At 32.3% G+C, this 20,593-nt stretch overlaps 1 protein-coding gene across 6 annotated transcripts in view; it reads right to left on the bottom strand.

Moving 5' to 3' along the window:
* Positions 1–11,744, bottom strand: part of LOC105331478 (heat shock 70 kDa protein 12A) — a 31,993-nt gene extending 20,249 nt beyond the window's left edge. For 4 of the 6 annotated variants that reach the window (XM_066076534.1, XM_066076535.1, XM_066076536.1 and 1 more), the window contains exons 1-3: positions 11,300–11,744; positions 10,876–11,094; positions 9,014–9,161 (exon numbers count right to left, since the gene is read on the bottom strand). Coding sequence is in view for 1 of the 6 variants with exons in the window: in XM_034444316.2 (XP_034300207.2) it covers positions 7,861–8,507; positions 9,014–9,161; positions 10,876–11,094; positions 11,300–11,596 (1,311 nt within the window). In the remaining 5 variants the exon portion in view is untranslated. Of the gene's footprint in view, positions 1–5,736; positions 8,508–9,013; positions 9,162–10,493; positions 10,666–10,875; positions 11,095–11,299 lie in introns of those variants that run through there. The other 2 variants (XM_066076537.1, XM_034444316.2) reach the window with 2 other exon arrangements.
* Positions 11,745–20,593: the final 8,849 nt, after the last annotated feature.

Here is a 20,593-nt window from a genome sequence, read left to right as displayed (position 1 = left end):
AAACAAATTTTCACAACAATTATGAATTTGTTTAAATAGCCTTAATTTAGTTTTTCATAATTTCTTATCAAACACAAACCACAACATGGGATGATCCTTTCTTCAAGTTCCATTATTGTTCATGCATTATCCGATTTAATTTGAATTACCGGTAAAAAGTCTGTAGAACACAAGGAATATGCATGTGGATAGAGGTGACAGGTTAATCTCAAGAGCTGACCCACAAGAATCAACAGGTAAAAGCCATGTGGTGCCATGTCAGAACAAGAGTCAGTTTTTAGCTGAAATAAAAAAAAAATAATTAGCTGTGTTTACATACATGTACTAGTAATAGCTGTGTTTACATTAACATATGCATAGTATTTCTGGAAAAAATACACTGACCATGCAGTGTAATAAGTATTACATATTCCAATACATGACATAACATTTAGGCAGTACAAGATCAAAAATTTGCATATCAAGTCATAATATAATATTAAAAAATTTTCATAGGTATAAACACTTATCAAATTGAGAAAGAGAGAGAGTTTGAGAGAGAGAGAGAGTTTATTACCGTACTTGTAGTGCAACAGTCAATATTTCAATTCGTAAATTACAAACGAATATTACCCACCGAACAGCGTCAAAGTACATGTACTGGTATTAGCTTCTGGTATACCATTTTTTATCAATTCTACTGTGTTTTTTTTTTTTTGCAAATAAATTTAGCGAGGGTTTTTGTTTATTTTCTTATAAATTACATGTTTTAAAAACAATACTATGTGTAATAAGCATAAAACATGTATGAGTAAACTTAATGAAGAATTTTTAATAGATTATTTTTCACAGAATGTGGTACATTACATGTATGTCAATCTTTATAAAACTAGCGTATATTTCGTGCGCCATAAATTGCAAGTTTTTTGTAAATATCATTTACTTGCATGATAGGTATATATGGTCTAACCAAAATTTTCTTCATAAAGCTACAGCTGTATGTACCACATATATGTTTTGTCACAAGTATACATTTTAAAAAAAAATACCCAAATTCCAACAGTTTAAATAAACTCAACTCATTCTCTGATAAGTTCATTGTGTTTTGTGCGTGCATATCTTATTTGTCTGCTGCAACAGCAGCCAATAAGTGGTAAGCTGAATCCACAAAAAGAAAGTTTGTGTTTTAGGAGCAGGTAAATTGTTTATGCGACACTGTCAAGAAAACCACACCAAATAATAACAAGGAACATAAATATTCACTTAAATGTATTCTGTTGTAAAGTAAAGGTTTTTAACACTTACTGCATCTTGCAAAACATGTGATGACTCTTAATCATCTGTCATATATCTGATATACATGTATATGTAAAAGATGGGAGAAATAACGACGGAACAAAGTGGGATTTGAACCTGGCCCTCTGAATCTCTAGTCAAGTGCTCTACCAACTGAGCTACATGTATCTGGCACCGGTATTCAAACCAGTCTGACCGTCACATTCCTCCCCCTTAAATGATCTTCACCCTCGAAGATCATCCCTGGCAGGATCGAGTTAACCTGTTAGTTCCAGGGGTTGCATGGTCACAACACCAATATTGTAACAGGATGGGAGAAATAATGAAGGACCAAACTGGGATTTGAACCTGGGCCCCCTGAATCTCTAGTCAGGTGCTCTACCAACTCAGCTATCTGGCACTGGTATTCAAACCGGTCTGATCGTCACATATATAAAGAATTATTTTAAACAATGTTGTTCAATAAAAATTAACACTCGCAACCTTCAGTTTTTGTCTGTAATTAATCAATATTGGCGTGCGATCAGTTCTCGCCGGGTACCATTTCTCACCAGTGCATTGTTACGTCATTTTATCAACACATAAAATTATATACGAAAATAGGATGTAACAGTGCACCAGCGAGAAATGGTCCTCGGCGAGAACTGCACGCCAGTACTGCCAGTAGTCAGATTAAAAAAAGAGAATAAAAAATTACATTTAAAACATTAACAAGGACAATTTAAGTACACATCATAACTGCTAAACAAGAAAAATTATGTGAACTGGTAGAATGGTAGGCATAGTTCTAACTTGTAACCTACATGTACAAGTACATGTACCGGGTACCCGTTGGTCTGCTATACCTCTTTAATGATACAATGATCGGCATCATAAAGATATTAAAGTCATGTTTTAACTCTGAAGTCTGAAGTATACAATTTTATTTACTTGAAGTTATGTCTACAGGGTATTCATGACTACATTTGGAGTCCTCTGCACAAGAATATATGATATGTTTCTAATTAGACCCTGCTTTGAATTTTGAGTTGAAAATTCACAATCTGTTATTTTTTTAAATAGATAAATTCAGTTACCCTTTCCAGTCCCCCATGAACCTCGAGCGAGTCTAAACACCCATGAAACATGTAAAAATTACACGTTAGTAAACAAACACCCACACCATAACAAAAACATCTAACAGTGTGCACGTACTTACATGTACATCTATACTATATACTAAATTTTAACCAGTTAACAAGAAACTTTAAAAGGAGTAAAAGCCTCACCTTCTTCAGTAACATCCACATAAATCACACACTTTAATGTCCATCTTTTCTCCTTTATTACTCGTAGCTTATCAACGGCTGATCGTCGACAGAAGTGTGGCTGTCAGAATTTCCTCGTAAACGATTCACACGAGAAAAATATCCTCCTTAAACAAATATGTAGTATTGTTCCCTGTGCATGTTCATATGTTTCACAGCCAATTGAAAATGCATGTGTACACCGAAAGAATACACAACTTCTCTTCTGCATTACGGCTCTCTCTTTTCTACAATGCCGTTCGTTACTGTTTACATTCGGCGCGCGCGCGCGGGGGTCACAAACAGGGGCGCCCCGACAAATAGTTGCACATAGAACGTTTAAATAATGTGTGTTCATTGAATTCATAAATGATATAGATGAAAAAAATGAAATTGAATCACAACAATTTATCTAAGACGCAACACAACGTAATGCAGTAAATGCCTGGGCCTTAATGTGGCATTTGTTCGCTTGTGTGTCTATGTAGACATATTAACTCGTTCATGTACGATTCTCACATATTTGTTTTATGAAATTTGAAAAAAAATATAGGACAGAACTTGTTTAATTTGATACCAAATGACATTATTTAATATATTAACAATAACTAAATTAATTTTTTTTCATAAAATGATAACGATTTTTGCTATCAGAAAAATACGTGTATGAGCTGCTGACCCCTAATTATAGGGGCCAGCCCTTTTTTCTTAATTTTAAATGAAAGCTCTCGTTATTCTTAACAACTTTTGTTCTATATGTATTAACAAAATATTTTTAGTTTAAAGGTTATAATACAAAAAGCAACAAAATTTCAGCCCCGAAAAAATCTTAAACTTTGGCGATAAATAGCTCAAAAACTAACAAAGAAATTACCAACATTTTCATGCCAGCAAAATTATAAAATGTTACCGACAATTTCGCCAAATTCCATGCATCTATCATCTGTAGTTCCCGAGATCAACTCTGGACAAAAGACCCCCCAATTTTCAATTAAAGGACAATAACTCATAACCGGAAGTGAATTTTAAAAATTTGAAAAAAACGTCTAGAGATATTAATATCATCTACATACCCTGAAAGTTTCATAGCAATCAGACAAAAAATGTTCGAGAAATCTCGTGCACAAAATTTGCGGGAAAAAAAAAAAAATAATAATAAGAAACAGTAGAATAACAGAAGGGTTTTCCGTTGAAAAACGGAAAACCCTAATAATCAATTGTTAATACATCCTTTCGGGTCACAGTTCATAAGTGATTTATAAACGAAGTCCATTGTTAAGGACGTTGTTTACTCAGGGTTTGAGTTCTCAAATCCGGATTGTTGAAAGGTTCATTGTCATGAGTAAAATTTGTTCTAAACACAAAAAGTATTTATGAAATGAATTATTATTGAAAAAAACATTCGATATTATTGCTAAGTTGTGGAATTAGGCTAAAAAAAGTTTGACATTTAGCAAAACAAGAATTCGGACTAAATTTTTCAGATTTTGTTTTCGACTGAATGTTTTTTGCTTGTACTTTAATATTTAAAGTTAAGATTTTATTTGTAAGTCAACATAATTTTGCATATTTTCTGTTGCTTTTATCTCACTTTTTCATTTAGATAATAGTATGGCACATACTAAATATTGAAAAATGCTTAAAAATGATAAAAGACACCATAACTCAAAATTTTGATCATTGACCTCATATAAATTTAATGCCAACAGAGGAAGGTCAATATACTTAGTTTTATACTCTAAATGTTTCAGCAATATCATCATTCAGATTTTTGTTATACTAAGTCAAAAATGGGTAAGGATTTGAAAACTGATAGAGGAAATTCGGACTTGAATATCTATAAAAATTGTGAATGAAAACTTAATATTTTATATATTTAATGTCATTACCATTCATAAACTGTATTTCATTTGTTAAAGAGTTAAGCGATTTGTATTATTTTCACAATTAAGAAAATATCAATCATAGTGTAAAATGTTTAGGGATTTTTCTTGAATTTTCCAAAAAAATCAATGGCCATTAACTCAAAAAGTAGGTCATTGACCTACTTTTTTGAAAGTGAAAAAAAGCACTACCATGTAAGGTTTACAACACGCAATAGTTGGTTTTTCATTATCATCAGTGGAATTTTTTTTCATTCTGAGTAAACGTCATCCTTAAAAGTTAATTACATGAAGTGTCTTGCATCCGTTGACCGCTATCCAAAATCCAATCATCATTGAGAGTTTTTTTCTTCCTGGTCATTCCGTTAACACCAAGAATTCAAACTACGTCAGTTCCGGTTAATGACTTTTAACATTATTCACTATACACTTATCTCGTATCGAGTGAACAACAAGCTAATGACTAATTTACGTTAAGCAGAAAACAATCATAAAATTATATTTCATATATATACGACTATCTGGTCACATTTAAGAAGATAAATAAAGAAAACCATGAGAAATTACGACAATTTTTAGTCTCAATTATTGGGACGGTTTTTGACCATGACAAATATAATTGCCAAATGACACATTTACAATCCCTTGTTTTTAATCCCTATAAGTTTGAACTCAGTATCTTTTAACGTTTAGGAGGAGATCCCAGGACAAGCCGACCCCCTGGAAATTGCTGTAGCGTTATCTTCTCAAGAACGGAAATGACGTCATCATATATATATATATATATATATATATATATATATATATATATATATATATATATATATATATATATATATATATATATATATATTTGGGAGACTGAAAAAATATGCTCGGTGAAAATGAACTGATAAAATGCATCAAATTGTAAAAAATTTACACTTTAACAACATTCTCCAATGAATTTCTTTAACCCACACACTCCTACATGTACAAATTACATAGACATTATTCCCAGAGTAAACTCAAGATAGAATTTTACTTCTGTTGAATAATTAGAATTCGCAGGGTCGATTATTGTCGATTTCATATATTAACATCCTCACCAATCAAAAACACATATTTTTAATAAATAACATCCCTATAAACGTACCTAAAATTACGTACTAGACCAGCCAAAGGAATTGGCCACTGGCACTCAAAATAGTGCATACATGGACTTGTATAGTCTACATTTAAACAACAAAATTTAAGAATGTTTTCTTTGGTGAATCATGCGGTAGCGACATTATAGAAAAACAAAACCTGCATTATCGGGTTATGTAATTTTATTTCTGAAATAATCTGCATGAATCATCAACGAAAGCATATTTATATTTACATCTGTATTTTGATATATAAATAAATCGATTGTAAAAAGCAAGTAAAAGTAACTAAATTACTGTTAAATTACATCAGTACGTTGCCTAATCATTTTTTCTGGGAATTTGAGTCTGATATTATCATGATTATTTCTAGCAGTCCGTGATTTATCTAAAGCTGCTGAAGGTTTCGACCATCAATACACTGGTTAGATCTTAATCGTGTAGTTTTCAACCCAGTCGTAATATACAGCGCTGTGAATTACATTTAATCGACTTTCTGAAGAAATAGAGGAGAAAATACTCGATAGATGTAAATATAAAACAGTTAATCAAAGTCCCACAGATAGTCCTATATCTATCACAGATATGTAACAACTGAAGAATGGAACAGGCTGATGATACCAATAAATGATACAGTACCAATCAGACCCAACCTTACAGAAAGTATACCCCAACTAAACACTGGGTTTACTTTCTGGTTAACTCTGGGTTTACTTCGGGTTTACTAGTGTGGACCTAGAGTAAACCCAAAGTAAACCTGGAGTGGACACAGAGAGTAAACGCCTATCAGAAGTTTACCCCTAAAGCAGACACTACATGTGTATTTGGAATATACCAGAGGCAGGAATTACAGGCAGTAAGATGGTAAGATGAAATAAAGATCTGCTTCACACTTCAGTGCATACAGCTGACCACAAAAGCAATTCTCGAGTAAACCCAAAGTAAACCCCGAATAAACCCAAAGTTAACCCCGAGTGAACCCAAATTTTCAAAAAGTAAACCCAGAGTAAACCCAGAAAGTAAACCCGGGTTTAGTATGGGTTTACTCTGATGTTAGGTTGGGTTTGGTTGGTACTGTAAAACTCTTTAAAAAGTCAAAATAACATAGCATAGAACATACTGGTAATAACATTTAGCACAGACTGCAATCAATAAACATAAGCAACATAAAGTCCATAAAAATTGATATGAATGCACAATATCCTATTGAGCAGTTTGTTGAAATACAAAACTGAAAATAAACATGGATTCAATCTCTCTTCAGTTTCATTTAATATTTCTCAATTCTACGTCTTATATGACAAGAGCATGTAGTTATTGCAATACATTAACGAAAACATACAGCGAAATTATTTATTGAGAGCCGTGTGTGCTTTGTTTAAAACTTCAAAAATTGTTTTATGGTTTTTGAACTGGGATAAAAATGGTCTAAAAAATAATTTACTCATAAAACACATTGTATTTTAACTTGTAATTGTACCTTTTTATTAAATAGTGTTGAAATAAATGCTGAAAAAGCAGATGCCATTCCATGAAATGAAGCTATAGTAAAAAAGTATCTTTTAAGGTACATATGTAGCATATAACTAAATAAAATTTGATATTTATAGTGCAATATGATAACTCTTTCATAGTGATAGTGCAAAATGATAACATTTGGAACTTATCTATGGTAATCTTTCAATTTGCCTGTTTTCAGAAAAAAGTCTTAATTATATTCTAAATACATGTATTCTGCTCACAACTTACACATATCTGTTATCAGTCTTTTAACAGATCAAAGATGACCTCACACTGCATACTAGAATACACGTTTTTTGCTTTAAATTTCAATTCAGTCTCACCGAAAATCAGTGTCTCCTCAATCATCGTTTCAACGGTCTGCTTTTCTGCATTTAATGGGACCTGTAGATGCCCAAGCAGCCTGCACTCTGGATCATCTACAAACTTTGGATCCTTTTTATCTGAAACAAACACCCCGCATTCTAAAAGATTTTCATTGTTATGCAGGGCTTGAAATATCTGGGACTTCATATACCCTGGCATGACCTTTTCCCCTTTGGTAACAATCTTGAAGAAGACATCTAGGCACCGTATTGATTTTCCAATTTCGACCTTTTTCTCTTTTAGATGATACCCTTCTCTAAATTTGTACCATGTTTGTATTCCATATGTGTACATGTCTCTTTTTTTTATTTACAGTTTTTCATTTTATAATACATAAAACACATTCATACACACATACATTCAAGTCATGATCTCATAAATCTAGAAAGCCATATGTGTATTTTACTGATCTACGCGAGATAGCATCTGGCACTTGGCCAAAAAGACGGCACCCTTCAAAACAGCCAATCCAGCTTCTTCGGCAATAATGATAGAAACATCCCCAAAATGTTTCTTGATTGCATCCTGGACCAGTAAACATTCAGAAAAACCGCCAACCAAAACAAAGATTCGAATATCTCTTGCCTCAGATTCCCGGATTATTTCATCAATATATTTCACTATTTGATCAATAGTTTTTTTAAAGAAACCCCTGAAAAAGTCATTATTCCATACAAGCTTTCCAGTAATAAAATCTACATTATTTCTATGGGTATCATTTTTCTGAATTACTTCTTTAAAACTCTTGACTCCGTGAGACTTGGTGCATAATTTCACAAGTGCGTGTGGTATTGGCATTCGAGTGTTTCCACTCTTGTCTGGTTTGATTGTTCGTTTCTTTGTTTCAAAACTCCTTGTGATTTCATTATAATCTTCCATGTTTTCCTTTTTGAATTCCTCCAAAACATTTTCCCCAACCAATTCTTTTAAAAAATTCATGAACCGGTCATCTACAGCTTTTCCTCCCAATGGCTCCCCACTTGCTGGAAGAACTTCCTCCAAAGTGTTATCCTCACACTTCTGATGCACTGTTACATTAGCAGTAACACCTAAGTGACGAATGTGGAAAATGGACTTTCAATATAAAACAAATCTTTTGAAGAACAACATGAGCATTTGATATAATATATTCTTTTTAAAAATTATTTCAAAATTAGGACAAATTAAAACTAACATGTAAGAAAAGCAGGTGTGAAACTTAAATGATTAAAAGCTTGTGAAAGAACAAATTTATAATATGCCAGAAAGGCATTTAATGATAAAAAATAAAACAAGATGCCCGTGAACTACACTACCCACATGAACAACAGATCCTTGAGTAAGCATAACCTGTCAAATTTTTCTATGTAAATCGGTAGGGATAATTAATTATAAAGAGTTTAGGACTTGCACTATAATTTAAATTTATATCCAGATGCTTTCATAGTTATAACAAATTCGCTTTTGTAATTGAAAAAAAGTAGATTATTTCTTATATTTAAGCTCTGGTCAGCGAAAAAAGACAATAGAAAACCAATCTCAAAATAAATTTTTATTATGCAAGAAAACATCTTACCCCCTAGATCTATCAGGATGTACTTTGTGCCTGGTTTCACAACACCTAATGTTGGCGATAATGTGTCTTCTTTGGCAACGTATTGGCAGTACATAGATGCTGCTTCTGGTTCTAGGGCTATTGTCAAGTTATCCTTTTTAATCCCCGCCTTTAAAAAATGCATGTACTAGTAGATGTATAACAGTGGGTAAACGTTTAAGAAGCTAAATACAACATTCATTTACAAACAACTAAATATACATCTAATTGAAGCTAAATACAACATTCATTCACAAACAACTAAATATACATCTAATTGGTATATATTTCGGTATTTCTTAGAAAATTTATTGAAATTCATATAGAAGCCAGTTTAACCAACCCATGCACTGCTTATGAATAACAGCATACATATTTCATTAATTTTCAAACAATAGGCCAATAGACCTTAACATCATCTAAGTATCATAAAATCCTAACACAAACGTGTCGAGGAGTCTCATATAAGCATTTAATTTTCATTCTGGAGTAGAAAAATTATAAAGGACTGCGAACGATTACATTGTCTAGCCGCCTAACTAAAAGTCATTTTTTGAAATTGTCTAATTAAAGTTTTTTTTAATAATTATGTAAACATTTATGTATATTTTTATTAAACATAAATGATTTTATCAAACAAATAGAGATAACTTTGTATTTTGGGTTAAAATAGCTCATTTCATAATAGAAAATAACGGAAAACGGAAAAGTTTTTAAAAGCATCTCCCCCCTCCCCCCTCCCCCCGTGAAACGAAAATTCCTTTTGAGGGGTTTTAATTATTGTTATTTAGCACATATCTTTACCAAAGGGTTTGATGTTTCACGGGGGGAACATATGTCTACAGACCGGAACACGTTCCAAAAAAAAAAAGGATTTTGCTTTGTAAATTTTCGAAAAAAATTTAACATATATGAATTAAAATGAAATTTACTTTAATATATATCGTAAATATGTTATTAATAAGTTTTTATGCACATATTGGCCGCTAAATAATTTTTTCCTCACTCATAGAGACCGATTTCAATGAAATTTTTTAAGACCTCGCGTTAGCAAAGCTTTTGTTTAAAAATAAATAATTTGATTACAAATTTTATTTTGATATAAATTGATTAGGATTTAATTATACTTTTTTGTAGAAAACTTATTTTTTTAATATCTGACAGAAATTCCGAAATATTTGGATGTAAAATGTAGGCGGGAAACGGGCGTTAGCGTTTGCAGTTCTTTGTAATGACGACCACCTTCCTGCCTAAAATCTTTCAAAAAGGACTATGAAACCTATAATTTTAGCGAAAAACTTAAAAGATCATAATAGAGTGCATGACTTGGTATTGAAAAGGTGCATGACTGATGAAAATAATTTTCCAATATTTGTTAAATTTCAGGATAGACTTTATGGTTATATGTTTCAAAGATAAACTAAAACAAGCTGGCTAATATACATGTTTGATCTAAAACAACCTCCAATCCCCCCTCTCCAGGGGCAGACAGAAACTCTCCAAGTGGGTAATTAGGTCGGGCACCATTGTAAAACAAATAGGGTAATGTCCTCAACTAGACTTGAACTGAAGACCCTTCAGTTTAAAACCAACGCTCTATCCACTGAGATAAAGGGTTCATCCATTAGCGAGTGCTAGCAGGAGCATGTCAGTTTAAAAAACAGAAAAAACACTGTAAATATTGAAATCGACTTGTTGCAAATAATAGTTTTGTAATTTAATATCAAAATAAGCATCATTGAGAGCAATAACTCAATTGACAGACATCCATTGTAGTTAAATTTCAACACATGCATATCAAAAAATTAGCTGTCCCTTTTTTTTCATTTGTTTAATTTTTTTACCTTCAGGGCAGCCTCTCTCATAACCATTTTGGCATTGTCTCCCCATATAGCAGGAACTGTCAACACATATTCAATGTCACCATCCTGAGTGCCTAATAACTCTTTCTCTATATGTTTATACAGACAATCCTTCAGACACTTGATAAAATGTTGAAAGACCAAACGTGCTTCCAGCGCTTCGCCTGAGATATCGTAACACAGAATATGCTGTTTTACATCCTGTAAACCATTATTCAACATTAATTAATGCACAAATACATTAGCCATTGGTCTAAAAGTTAGGAATTCAAATTAAATTATATTCCGGGGGTTTACAATTCTCAAACTTACATTTCAAAATGCATTTTGCGGCAAAATATTTACATTAAATGTATCTTTAACGAGAGAGAGAGAGAGAGAGAGAGAGAGAGAGAGGTGAACATACGACATCTCGGTGAAGAATCATTTTAAATCTTTGAAAAAAATAGTATTCCTTGTGACTTTCTTCTGATGTCAATTCTGAGTATTTGTCCTCAGCCTCGTATCCAAAAAAAGATTCAGAAAAGTCCTTCTTCAATAGGAGACAGGTAGGAGCCTTAGAAGAGATCATCGTTCCACCAGTCCATTGATTAGTAAACACTCGTCCCCATTCATTTTTTGAGGAGAAGGCATAACCGGAAAACGTTGTTCCAAAGTCAATTGCAGCAACCACAAGCCTCGAACATTTGCTATCTTTCTCCATATTAGAGATTCTGATTGATCTACTTTCGTTTTGTTTCTTCAGAAATAACACAGCAGGAAAGACAACATTGCATTGCCATGCTATCAATGGCCATTTCTAAAAAAGATATATAAAACTTATAAATGTTGATATTATAAATATATGTTTAATTATTATTTTTTATCTTAGTTACAAATATAATATAATATACCAACTTGTTTTAAGCACGCTAACAGACATTTTAACCAGTAAATTTATTTGCGTCAAACAGTAATGTGACGTAGGCCTATCTACTTAGTATTTCACTGCCGGCCACTCAGCTGTACCTCTTGAGAATCAACAAGATTAATTTTGTCTGGCCTCTGAGCTAAAACTTCCGCAATCTATGCAAATTTTACTTAAAGCCTGTGTCATTTTAAACTTTTTGTGAAAAATAGTAAAATTTTATGAAAAGTAAAAAATACCTATCGTTATATCCTACCGAAAGTCCAAGGTCCTATTAATAAACTGGCTTTATAAAATTGTTGTCTTTTAAGTTTTGACCAACGTATAGACAGGTACACATGTATATATCACAAAAGAGCAGTGATGCAGTACAGGTAAATTGTGAGAAAGTGAATTTTGCTTTGATCGATTATTATAGACATTGTATACCTGGCTGAATTATTATTTTTTAAATTAGCAATTATATTTTCATATTTTCTGTATAAGTGTGAAATAATTTACTATCAACCTTATTTGTTAGCTTCCACTGGATGTGAGTAAATGGGAGCAAATTCGCTTTTTTCAGTTTGCATTGAGACATTGCTATTTATCAAGTCAATGTAAAAGAAATCAAAAGAGTTTCATGAAGTGTACATAACAATCCTTACGAAGACCCCAGGGATAGCTAAAATTACACAAACGTCTTGGGGGGGGGGGTAAATCAATTTTTAAGGTTATTTATTGAAATCGCTAAAACTCCACATTGTTTTAATAAAATACTTATTTACTAACGAATAAGGAAACACACACTTTACATATGACTTTACCTCTAAATTGATCCTTAACAAAATAATGATGACGACCCCCCCCCCCCCCCCCCCCGAACTACTTTTCTTCAATGAATAAAGAAACTTTAATTTGATTAAGGTTAATTCTATAGTACAAAGATTTATAGTCAGTCCATGCAGCTAGGGATCACATGTGTCATTACCATTAGAAATGCAATTACTGCTGCACTCTGCATTGTATTAGTATTGAACTTGCATACCCAAATATATGTATGTATGAGGGGGATAATTGGATAGTGATTTAAAGCTATAGAAAAGGGAAATACCGGTAATATTGAAAATATTAATGAATAAAAATGTATTACATCAGATTATTTAAAACACGATATTTGTAGTGACGGGAGGGAAAACCATCGAATATAGTTTTCTCACAGTACCAATATATACCGTTAAGGTGAAAACGTTTAAGAAGCTGTATGGCCGAAAGGGCAAGTGTTTTCTTTACAAAGCTTAAATATTTGTACTAGACCATCAAGCCATGAGCTATTTCGAGTATTACATGTTCAATAATAAATACATGTATAACACTTTTCATTTTTATATATTTCCTATTAACTATGCATTTCATAAATATACTTCTGTTTAAAGATCGCATGGTTTTCGTAATAGTTTCTTAACTCATTTTCTCAAAGAATGCCCATTTTACTCAACCTGCGCAAGCATGGGTAAGGTCTAGTATTGTTAAAACAAAACAAACAAACCGGATCAAAAAAGGAGTTACAATAACTTCCACAACCCTTACTGCTGTCGCTGAGCAATTCTCTGTTAGCATTCATTCTTACCTTAACACCCCACCCAACTTACTAAATAGTTTTTCAATTTTTTAATTTAAGTATCTTACAATTTATTTAATCAAATGAAGGATCACACCATCTTTAAAGGGGAGATAGTTTAGAATTATTAAAAATTTGTTGGTATTTTTACAAATTCTTTTTCTCAAGAACTATTACACCAGAAAAGCTGTATCTCCGACTCGTATGGAAGTATCCTCACCTAGTGTAGATTCAAGTTTATTCAAATCAGTCGGATGGGGCCACAATGGGGAGATGAGTTTTTACATAGGAATATATAGAGGAAATCTTTAAATACCTTCTGAAAAACTAACTGGTCAGAAAAGCTTAAACTTGTCTGGAGGCATCCCCAGGTAGTGTAAATTCAAGTTTGTTCGAATCATGGTCCACAGGGGTTGGAAAGGGCAACAACTGGGGGGGGGGGGGGGGGGAGGTTACATGGGAAGATATTGAGAAAATCTGCATTGCTATGATAGATACTAATAGAAATATTTAACTTGCATGCTCAAGCTAGTAAATATTAATTTACACGTACTTGATGGAGTTCAGAGATAATTTGTATTTCGTATTTTATTATTTTTCAGATGCTATACAGAAATGATAATTTATTTGTTTATAATGGATGTTGGTGCTGTTTCCTTTGACTTTCATACTAAACAGCAACAAATTAGAGCTGTCCTTTAAAATTTAACTCTTTTAACCCTGCTTTGTGTTGTTATTTTCTCAGGAAATGTTAACCAAACTATAATAATAGCTTTAATATAGCTAAATATATTATGTCCATGTGTAAAACGTGCCCATTTACGTGTTCAGTGTAAAATGTGCCAATATTTAAGTTTTTTTTAGAACTCTATTTCTTACACGTCAATATTTCCACCAATTCACTTCCGATCAGTTGAAATGCTTTCCTTTTTTGATTTCTTCCTATACTTCGTTTTTGACTAATCTAACAAGAAATTCGCGAGACACTTTATATATAATTACTTTTTTGAATATAAATAACACAAAACTTTGTAAAAATTTCCTGATTTATTAAGCACACTCTTCCTTTAAAGTAGAAGGGTATTTTTAAAAATGATTGCACTTGACAGGTGCACAGTGTCAAAATATCCAAGCCAAGTGCAGTGAGGCGTGTCTAATTCTGTCCAACCAGTACTGTCGGTAATATTTGAAAGTTATTCGGAAAGTCTGAATCTTTATACGAGCTTCTAATGGGGTTCTAGAGGGTGAAAAAGGTGTGAGACCCAACTGACAGGCGTAATTTTTCTATTGTATTATGGTGGCTCACTACACCGTGAAATATTTTCTCAAATCAGCAGAGAAGTATTTGATTATGATAGATTTCATTATGGATAAGAAGTGTTTTAGTCTAAAAGGCAAAGAAATGTGCAATTTTGGATAAAAATTACATTTTCAAAAATTTAATTCAGTTAAAGGGGCATGGTCACGATTTTGGTCAAAAATTATTTTTCCGATTTCAATATTTATAATGCTTCAGAGAGGCATTTTTAATAGGCAACCAAAATGTCATTGTCATTTGTTGAGATATAAGCGAGTTACAGAGCTTGAAATTCTTCGCTATATAAACAAAGCGTTTGTTTACATTTTGAACGTTGAAGTAAAATTTTAAGTTTTAAACCTAAAACGAATGTTTTAAACATTTAGAACTGTTGATTTATGCTTAAAGGGACTTGGACACGATTTGACTTAAGATGTTCAAATTTTATTTTTCCATTTTCAATGATACTGATAAATATAGATGTTTTTAATGCTATGTTAAAATTTGAAAGTCAAATATCAAGTTATAAGCAAGATACAGAGTTCATAGTTCTTTGTTTTGTAAACAAAGCTCGAATATTGTCATTTTTACATATGTGTTGTATTGGTGTAAGTTTCAATCAAATGTATCTTTCTTTTGTTGATAATAATATTTATTCAGATATTGAGTTAGTTTAAATTGTTTTTTAAATGTCATTTTGTCTAAGAAATGGTAATTAATTACATTTTTTGTAAACAACTATAAGACTCGAGCTTTGTTTACATAACAACCAATTCTTACCTCTGTATCTCGCTTGTAACTTGACTTTAACATTCAATATTTTGGTCAATCATTTAAAATGCTCGAGTAAATCATTTTATACATAAAAAATAAAATATTTTTTTTTTATCTCAAATCGTATCCAAGTCCCTTAAAAATAATCAAAAGATAGACAAATATGCTGGAAAAAGATTTTTTACTGGTATAATGAACGTATGTAAACAAAAACAGGGCACGAGCCTTGTTTACATGACTAAGAATTGTGAGCCCTGTATCTTGCTTTTAACTCTACGAATGGCTCTCAAATTTTATTTGATCATTAGAAATACATTTCTATTGCATTATAAATAATAAAAACATAAAAATAGAATTTGACCAAAATCGTGACCATGCCCCTTTAACATAAACAAAAGCTCCGGGCGGATTCGAACTCATGATCTGAGGATCAGAAAACCCAATATTTCAACCACTGAGCTACGACGATATACAACCTAACCGGACGATATAAATAGTTTAACAAAACATTTAAATCGCCATCTTGAGACGTAGTGTCTTAAAAAGTATAAGTCTAGGTGTAGTGAGGTACCTTAAGCAGAGTATCAATAGACGTTACCGTCCGGTTAAATTGAGCAAAATTTACAGTTAAACAGTTTGTTTTATTAAAAACAGACTGCCCTGATCCGGAAGATGAATTGAGACGAAATAACAAGTAAAAAATATGTTCCCAAAGAAAAAAGTCTGTAAACTGAAAGGTTGGATATCCGAAGCCCTATTGTATATGGATATGCATGCAACAAGTAATATACATTACAATCAAAATTCAAAAATATGTCTCATTCATAAATTGTATATGTTGTGTCGAAATTATGACAAAAATATCTATTTAATCAATTATTCTAGTGTAGTCAAGCAAAAATGACATCAACAACAAGAAGAATCTAGTTAGAAGACGTGAACCAGATCCATGGTCAACTTTAGCCAAAAGTTTTAAACAATTTAACCAATGATTAACTTTTGAGCGACTGAGTTTAACCATTGGTCAAAATGTAACCACTGGATAAGGGATTTAACCAGTGGTTAAAGTTAACCAGTGTTTTGAGCAACCCGGCCCAGTTTGTTTAAATACTTAACTGAAAAAAACCACACCGATTCACCCACTCTTTTATTCCATTTTCACCAATTCTACACCAAATATGACAAAAGCCTGCCAATATTGCAATACAGAAATGAAAACATACAGTAACAGGCATCTCATTCCATACATCAACAATGGGCTTAATTTTTTTTGGAGCTTTGTGTGCTTTGTTAAAAATTTTGAAAAATTGTGTTTTTTTTCATTTTGAACTGGTATAAAAATGTCCTAAAATAATTTTTTCTGTTAATACCTATAAATAAATGATTGTGCCTCTATATCCACAGATGGATGTAGGATATGCCTGTCCACTTCTCAAAAGAGAATACGTATATTATATAATGTACTTTGATTTCCTTACGTCAAGTCATATTCATTCCGAAATCGTTCTTGATCATTGGCATACTGAAAACAAACTTATTTCGTGAACTATTATTCTAGATTGCGATGATTTAAAATTATTTTTACGATCTTTTTCATTGAAAAAACTCCATAAAAGACCTTTTTATTGTCGGGTTCACGGCAAGAAATATTGACGATGCGATATTTGTAAATTAAAAAATTGGTTTAAAGCTATACACGCTATAATTTGCGTCAATTTTGAATAAAGGGGAAAATGTATGTGATTGATTACTAATAAAAGTTACCTTCATGCTGTTAATTATAATGCTCAATTCGACGATCACGTAGCAAATATATCAAATATTAAACAATAAAAAATATTTATTTTCCTGCCAGGAAAGTAATCGTGAATATCAATCTATCACGTGATATCGACAGCTAAATTTAGTCTATCATACCACAACTGGTGAAGGGTCAACACATTCATAATTGTGATAGTTTCACAAAGGAAAGGATATTTTCAGTAAAGCATAAAGGACTAAGTGCGGTTTTATGCATTTGTTGCCCCCAGAATTAAAGTTTTATAAAGAACTTTAAAAATAAGGTGGAAGATAGTTAAAAATCATCTTCAAATTAAGGGTGTACAATGTTAACACCACAGTGACGTCATAATGTAGAAATGACGTCATAAAGATTGCCTTATTTTGATAAATTGATGTTTTGTAGCAAAATATGGGTGTTTTCTGATCGTTTTTTGACTGGGAAACATCGAGCGCAGGCTTGCTCAAGTACCATTTTTTAGTATAAGGTGTATAATTATCTAAAGAAAAACATATGTTAAAATCGTACTTGAGCAGACCTGCGCTCTATACTTCCGAATGCAAAATATAAAGCAAACATAGGTAATCATAAATTACTAAGCTCACCGAGACGGAGCATCACCCTTATGAGACATCACCTTCATAAGACCACCTTTATCATTTTATATGAAAATCATACTTTATGATCTTGGATATTCATGGATTCTGTTTTGACAAAATATCGTATATCATCTGATAATTTTTTTTATGATAATCATATGTTCATATGTTAATCAATACAATGATATAAAATTAAATATTGCATCATGTCATATTTATAATATATATCATATAAAACAATTAAATACCGTAATAAACAATAATGAGATATGATATTGTAACATATGATATGAAATTGTATTGTGTTATACCTTATTGTATTTGATCATATAATACAATATCATAAAATATAATACAATATTATATAAATAGTGCCTGTTTGGGAGGGTAACAGTTGAAATTGACACCCCGAGAAAACCATTGTCAACCGACGCGAAGCGGAGGTTGACAATGGTTTTCGAGGGGTGTCAATTTCAACTGTTATCCTCCCAAACAGGCACTATTTATTTTGTTATACTGAATGTCTTTTTCAAAATTTTAAAGAAAATTTTACTGCTTTTATATAGGAATAACGTGAATTCTACAGCGATTCGTACGCGCATAATTTTCGCGCATGTAACATTTTTTAATGTTACCCGTTGCCAAGTGCGTTGCTAACGCTGAGGGTAATAGTAAATATTATTAACTGCGTCTTAACCAATCAGATTTCAGTATTTAACATGAAAGTATAACAATATACAATATTGTATCATAATATACAATACTATACATCACAATATCATATCATAAATTATCAAAAAAATTGATACAATATCATATCGTATCGTATAACTTTTTATAATATAACACATGATATCATATTGTATCATATCAAACAATATTGTTTCATACCATACAATACTATATCATAGGAATCATGTTATATCATTTATCAACAAACACATCTATCTATCGAGCAGGTTTGAGTGAGGTTGGAGATTTCTTTAGCATCCTTGATAATGGAGATCAGGCTCTGCATCTGAAACAACCTCTGCGTTTAACGAGGCCGAGTACAGAACGAGTACGCACGCTTTCGCGCAGCGTTTCATTTGTATTGTGACGTCATCTTTTTGCTTGGTTGACGCCATGGCGTGATAGTTTCAACTGCAGATATTCAGCGAAAATTGTTAAAAATATCTCGTTTGGTGCGTAAAAATAATGTTACATTGTAGAATAAACATAAATGTCTCGAAGTATAAGCTATATTTGGGCTCGGGTCGGAAACGTGAAGAGGGTTCAGCAAGCCTAGCCCTCTGTCACGTTTTCTTAACCCGCCTAAATATAGCTTAATTCAAATATTTCAAGACAGTAACCATGTATTTTATATTAATGACCCTTAATATGTGATGTTATATATTTTTTTAATACTTAAATATTTCTGAATGTTTTAATAATACTATATAGATCACCTTTTCCGACTTTGTCAAATAAAAAATAGCCATTATCTGACGAATCTGGGAAATTGGGCATACAAAAATCAACTTTGATAAAACCCCTGGAACAAACCAGGAGGTAAAAGGTTTTTTTTATTTGACCATTTGATGCCTTTTAGCAATAACTTTAATATGTAGAACAGAAAAAGAAATCCCTAGGGCAGAAGTTTTGAAAAAATGTAAAAAATATGCAAAATTGATACATTTCAAGCAAAATCCCATAGGGTCCTATGTAAAAGATAAACAAACTTTGAGATGACCCCCTAAACAAACGGTGTGGTAAATGTCTTATTTTTTTTATCTTAAAATAATAATTATATCAATAGAAATTCATGTAAAAAGTTTCATCCAAAAATCTAGGGCAAAACAAATTAGACCCGGCCTCGTTAATTTATAATAAAGTTAAATCAACTATGCAAGCTATCATCTATAAAACATATAATCTGTTCCAAAAAACTAAACCTCATCAAGCATCCGAAACCTATGGCTCAGATTCAGCATTCAAGCCCATCAGTTGCATTGGTATCATAAGACGCATCATCCATACAAGTTTGGTGAAGTTAGGACAAGTAGTAACTAAGATATAATCATCAGAGGGCACCTGCAACAAAAACTTTAACCAGCTCTGAAAACCTTAACCTCTTACAGCATCCGAAACCTATGGCTCAGATTCAGCATTCAAGCTTGTCAGGTGCATCAGTATCATAAGATGCATTATCCATACAAGTTTGGTGAAGTTAGGACCAGAAGTAACTAAGATATTGCTATCAATGGGCACCTGCAACAAAAACTTTAACCTGCTCCAAAAACCTTAACCTCCTCCAGCATCCGAAACCTATAGCTCAGATTCAGCACTCAGGCCTGTTTTGTGCATCAGTATCATAAGACACACCATCCATGCAAGTTTGGTGAAGTAAGGACCAGCAGTAACTAAGATATTGCTATCAAAGGGCAACAAAAACTTTAACCTGGTCCAACAACCTTAACCTCCTCCAGCATCTGAAATTTAGGACCCAGATTCAGCATCCAAGTATTTCAAGTCCATAAGTAGGTCCAGATGCATCATCCATGCAAGTTTGGTGAAGATAGGACAAGTAATAGCTTAGATACAGGACTTGCAACAAAAACTTTAACCAGGTCCGGACGCCGACGCCAACGCCGACGCCGAGGGTATAGCATAAGCTCCCCTTGACTTCATCTCGGTGAGCTAAAAATGACAATATTTTCATATTTTTGCATGTTTGCAGGAATTAGGTCATTTAGGTGACGTC

Source organism: Magallana gigas, chromosome 2 (genome assembly GCF_963853765.1).
Source record: "Magallana gigas chromosome 2, xbMagGiga1.1, whole genome shotgun sequence".
In the NCBI taxonomy this organism is placed as follows: domain Eukaryota; kingdom Metazoa; phylum Mollusca; class Bivalvia; order Ostreida; family Ostreidae; genus Magallana; species Magallana gigas.
Note: the sequence above shows the minus strand (reverse complement) of the source record. Positions and strands in the feature narration are given on the sequence as shown.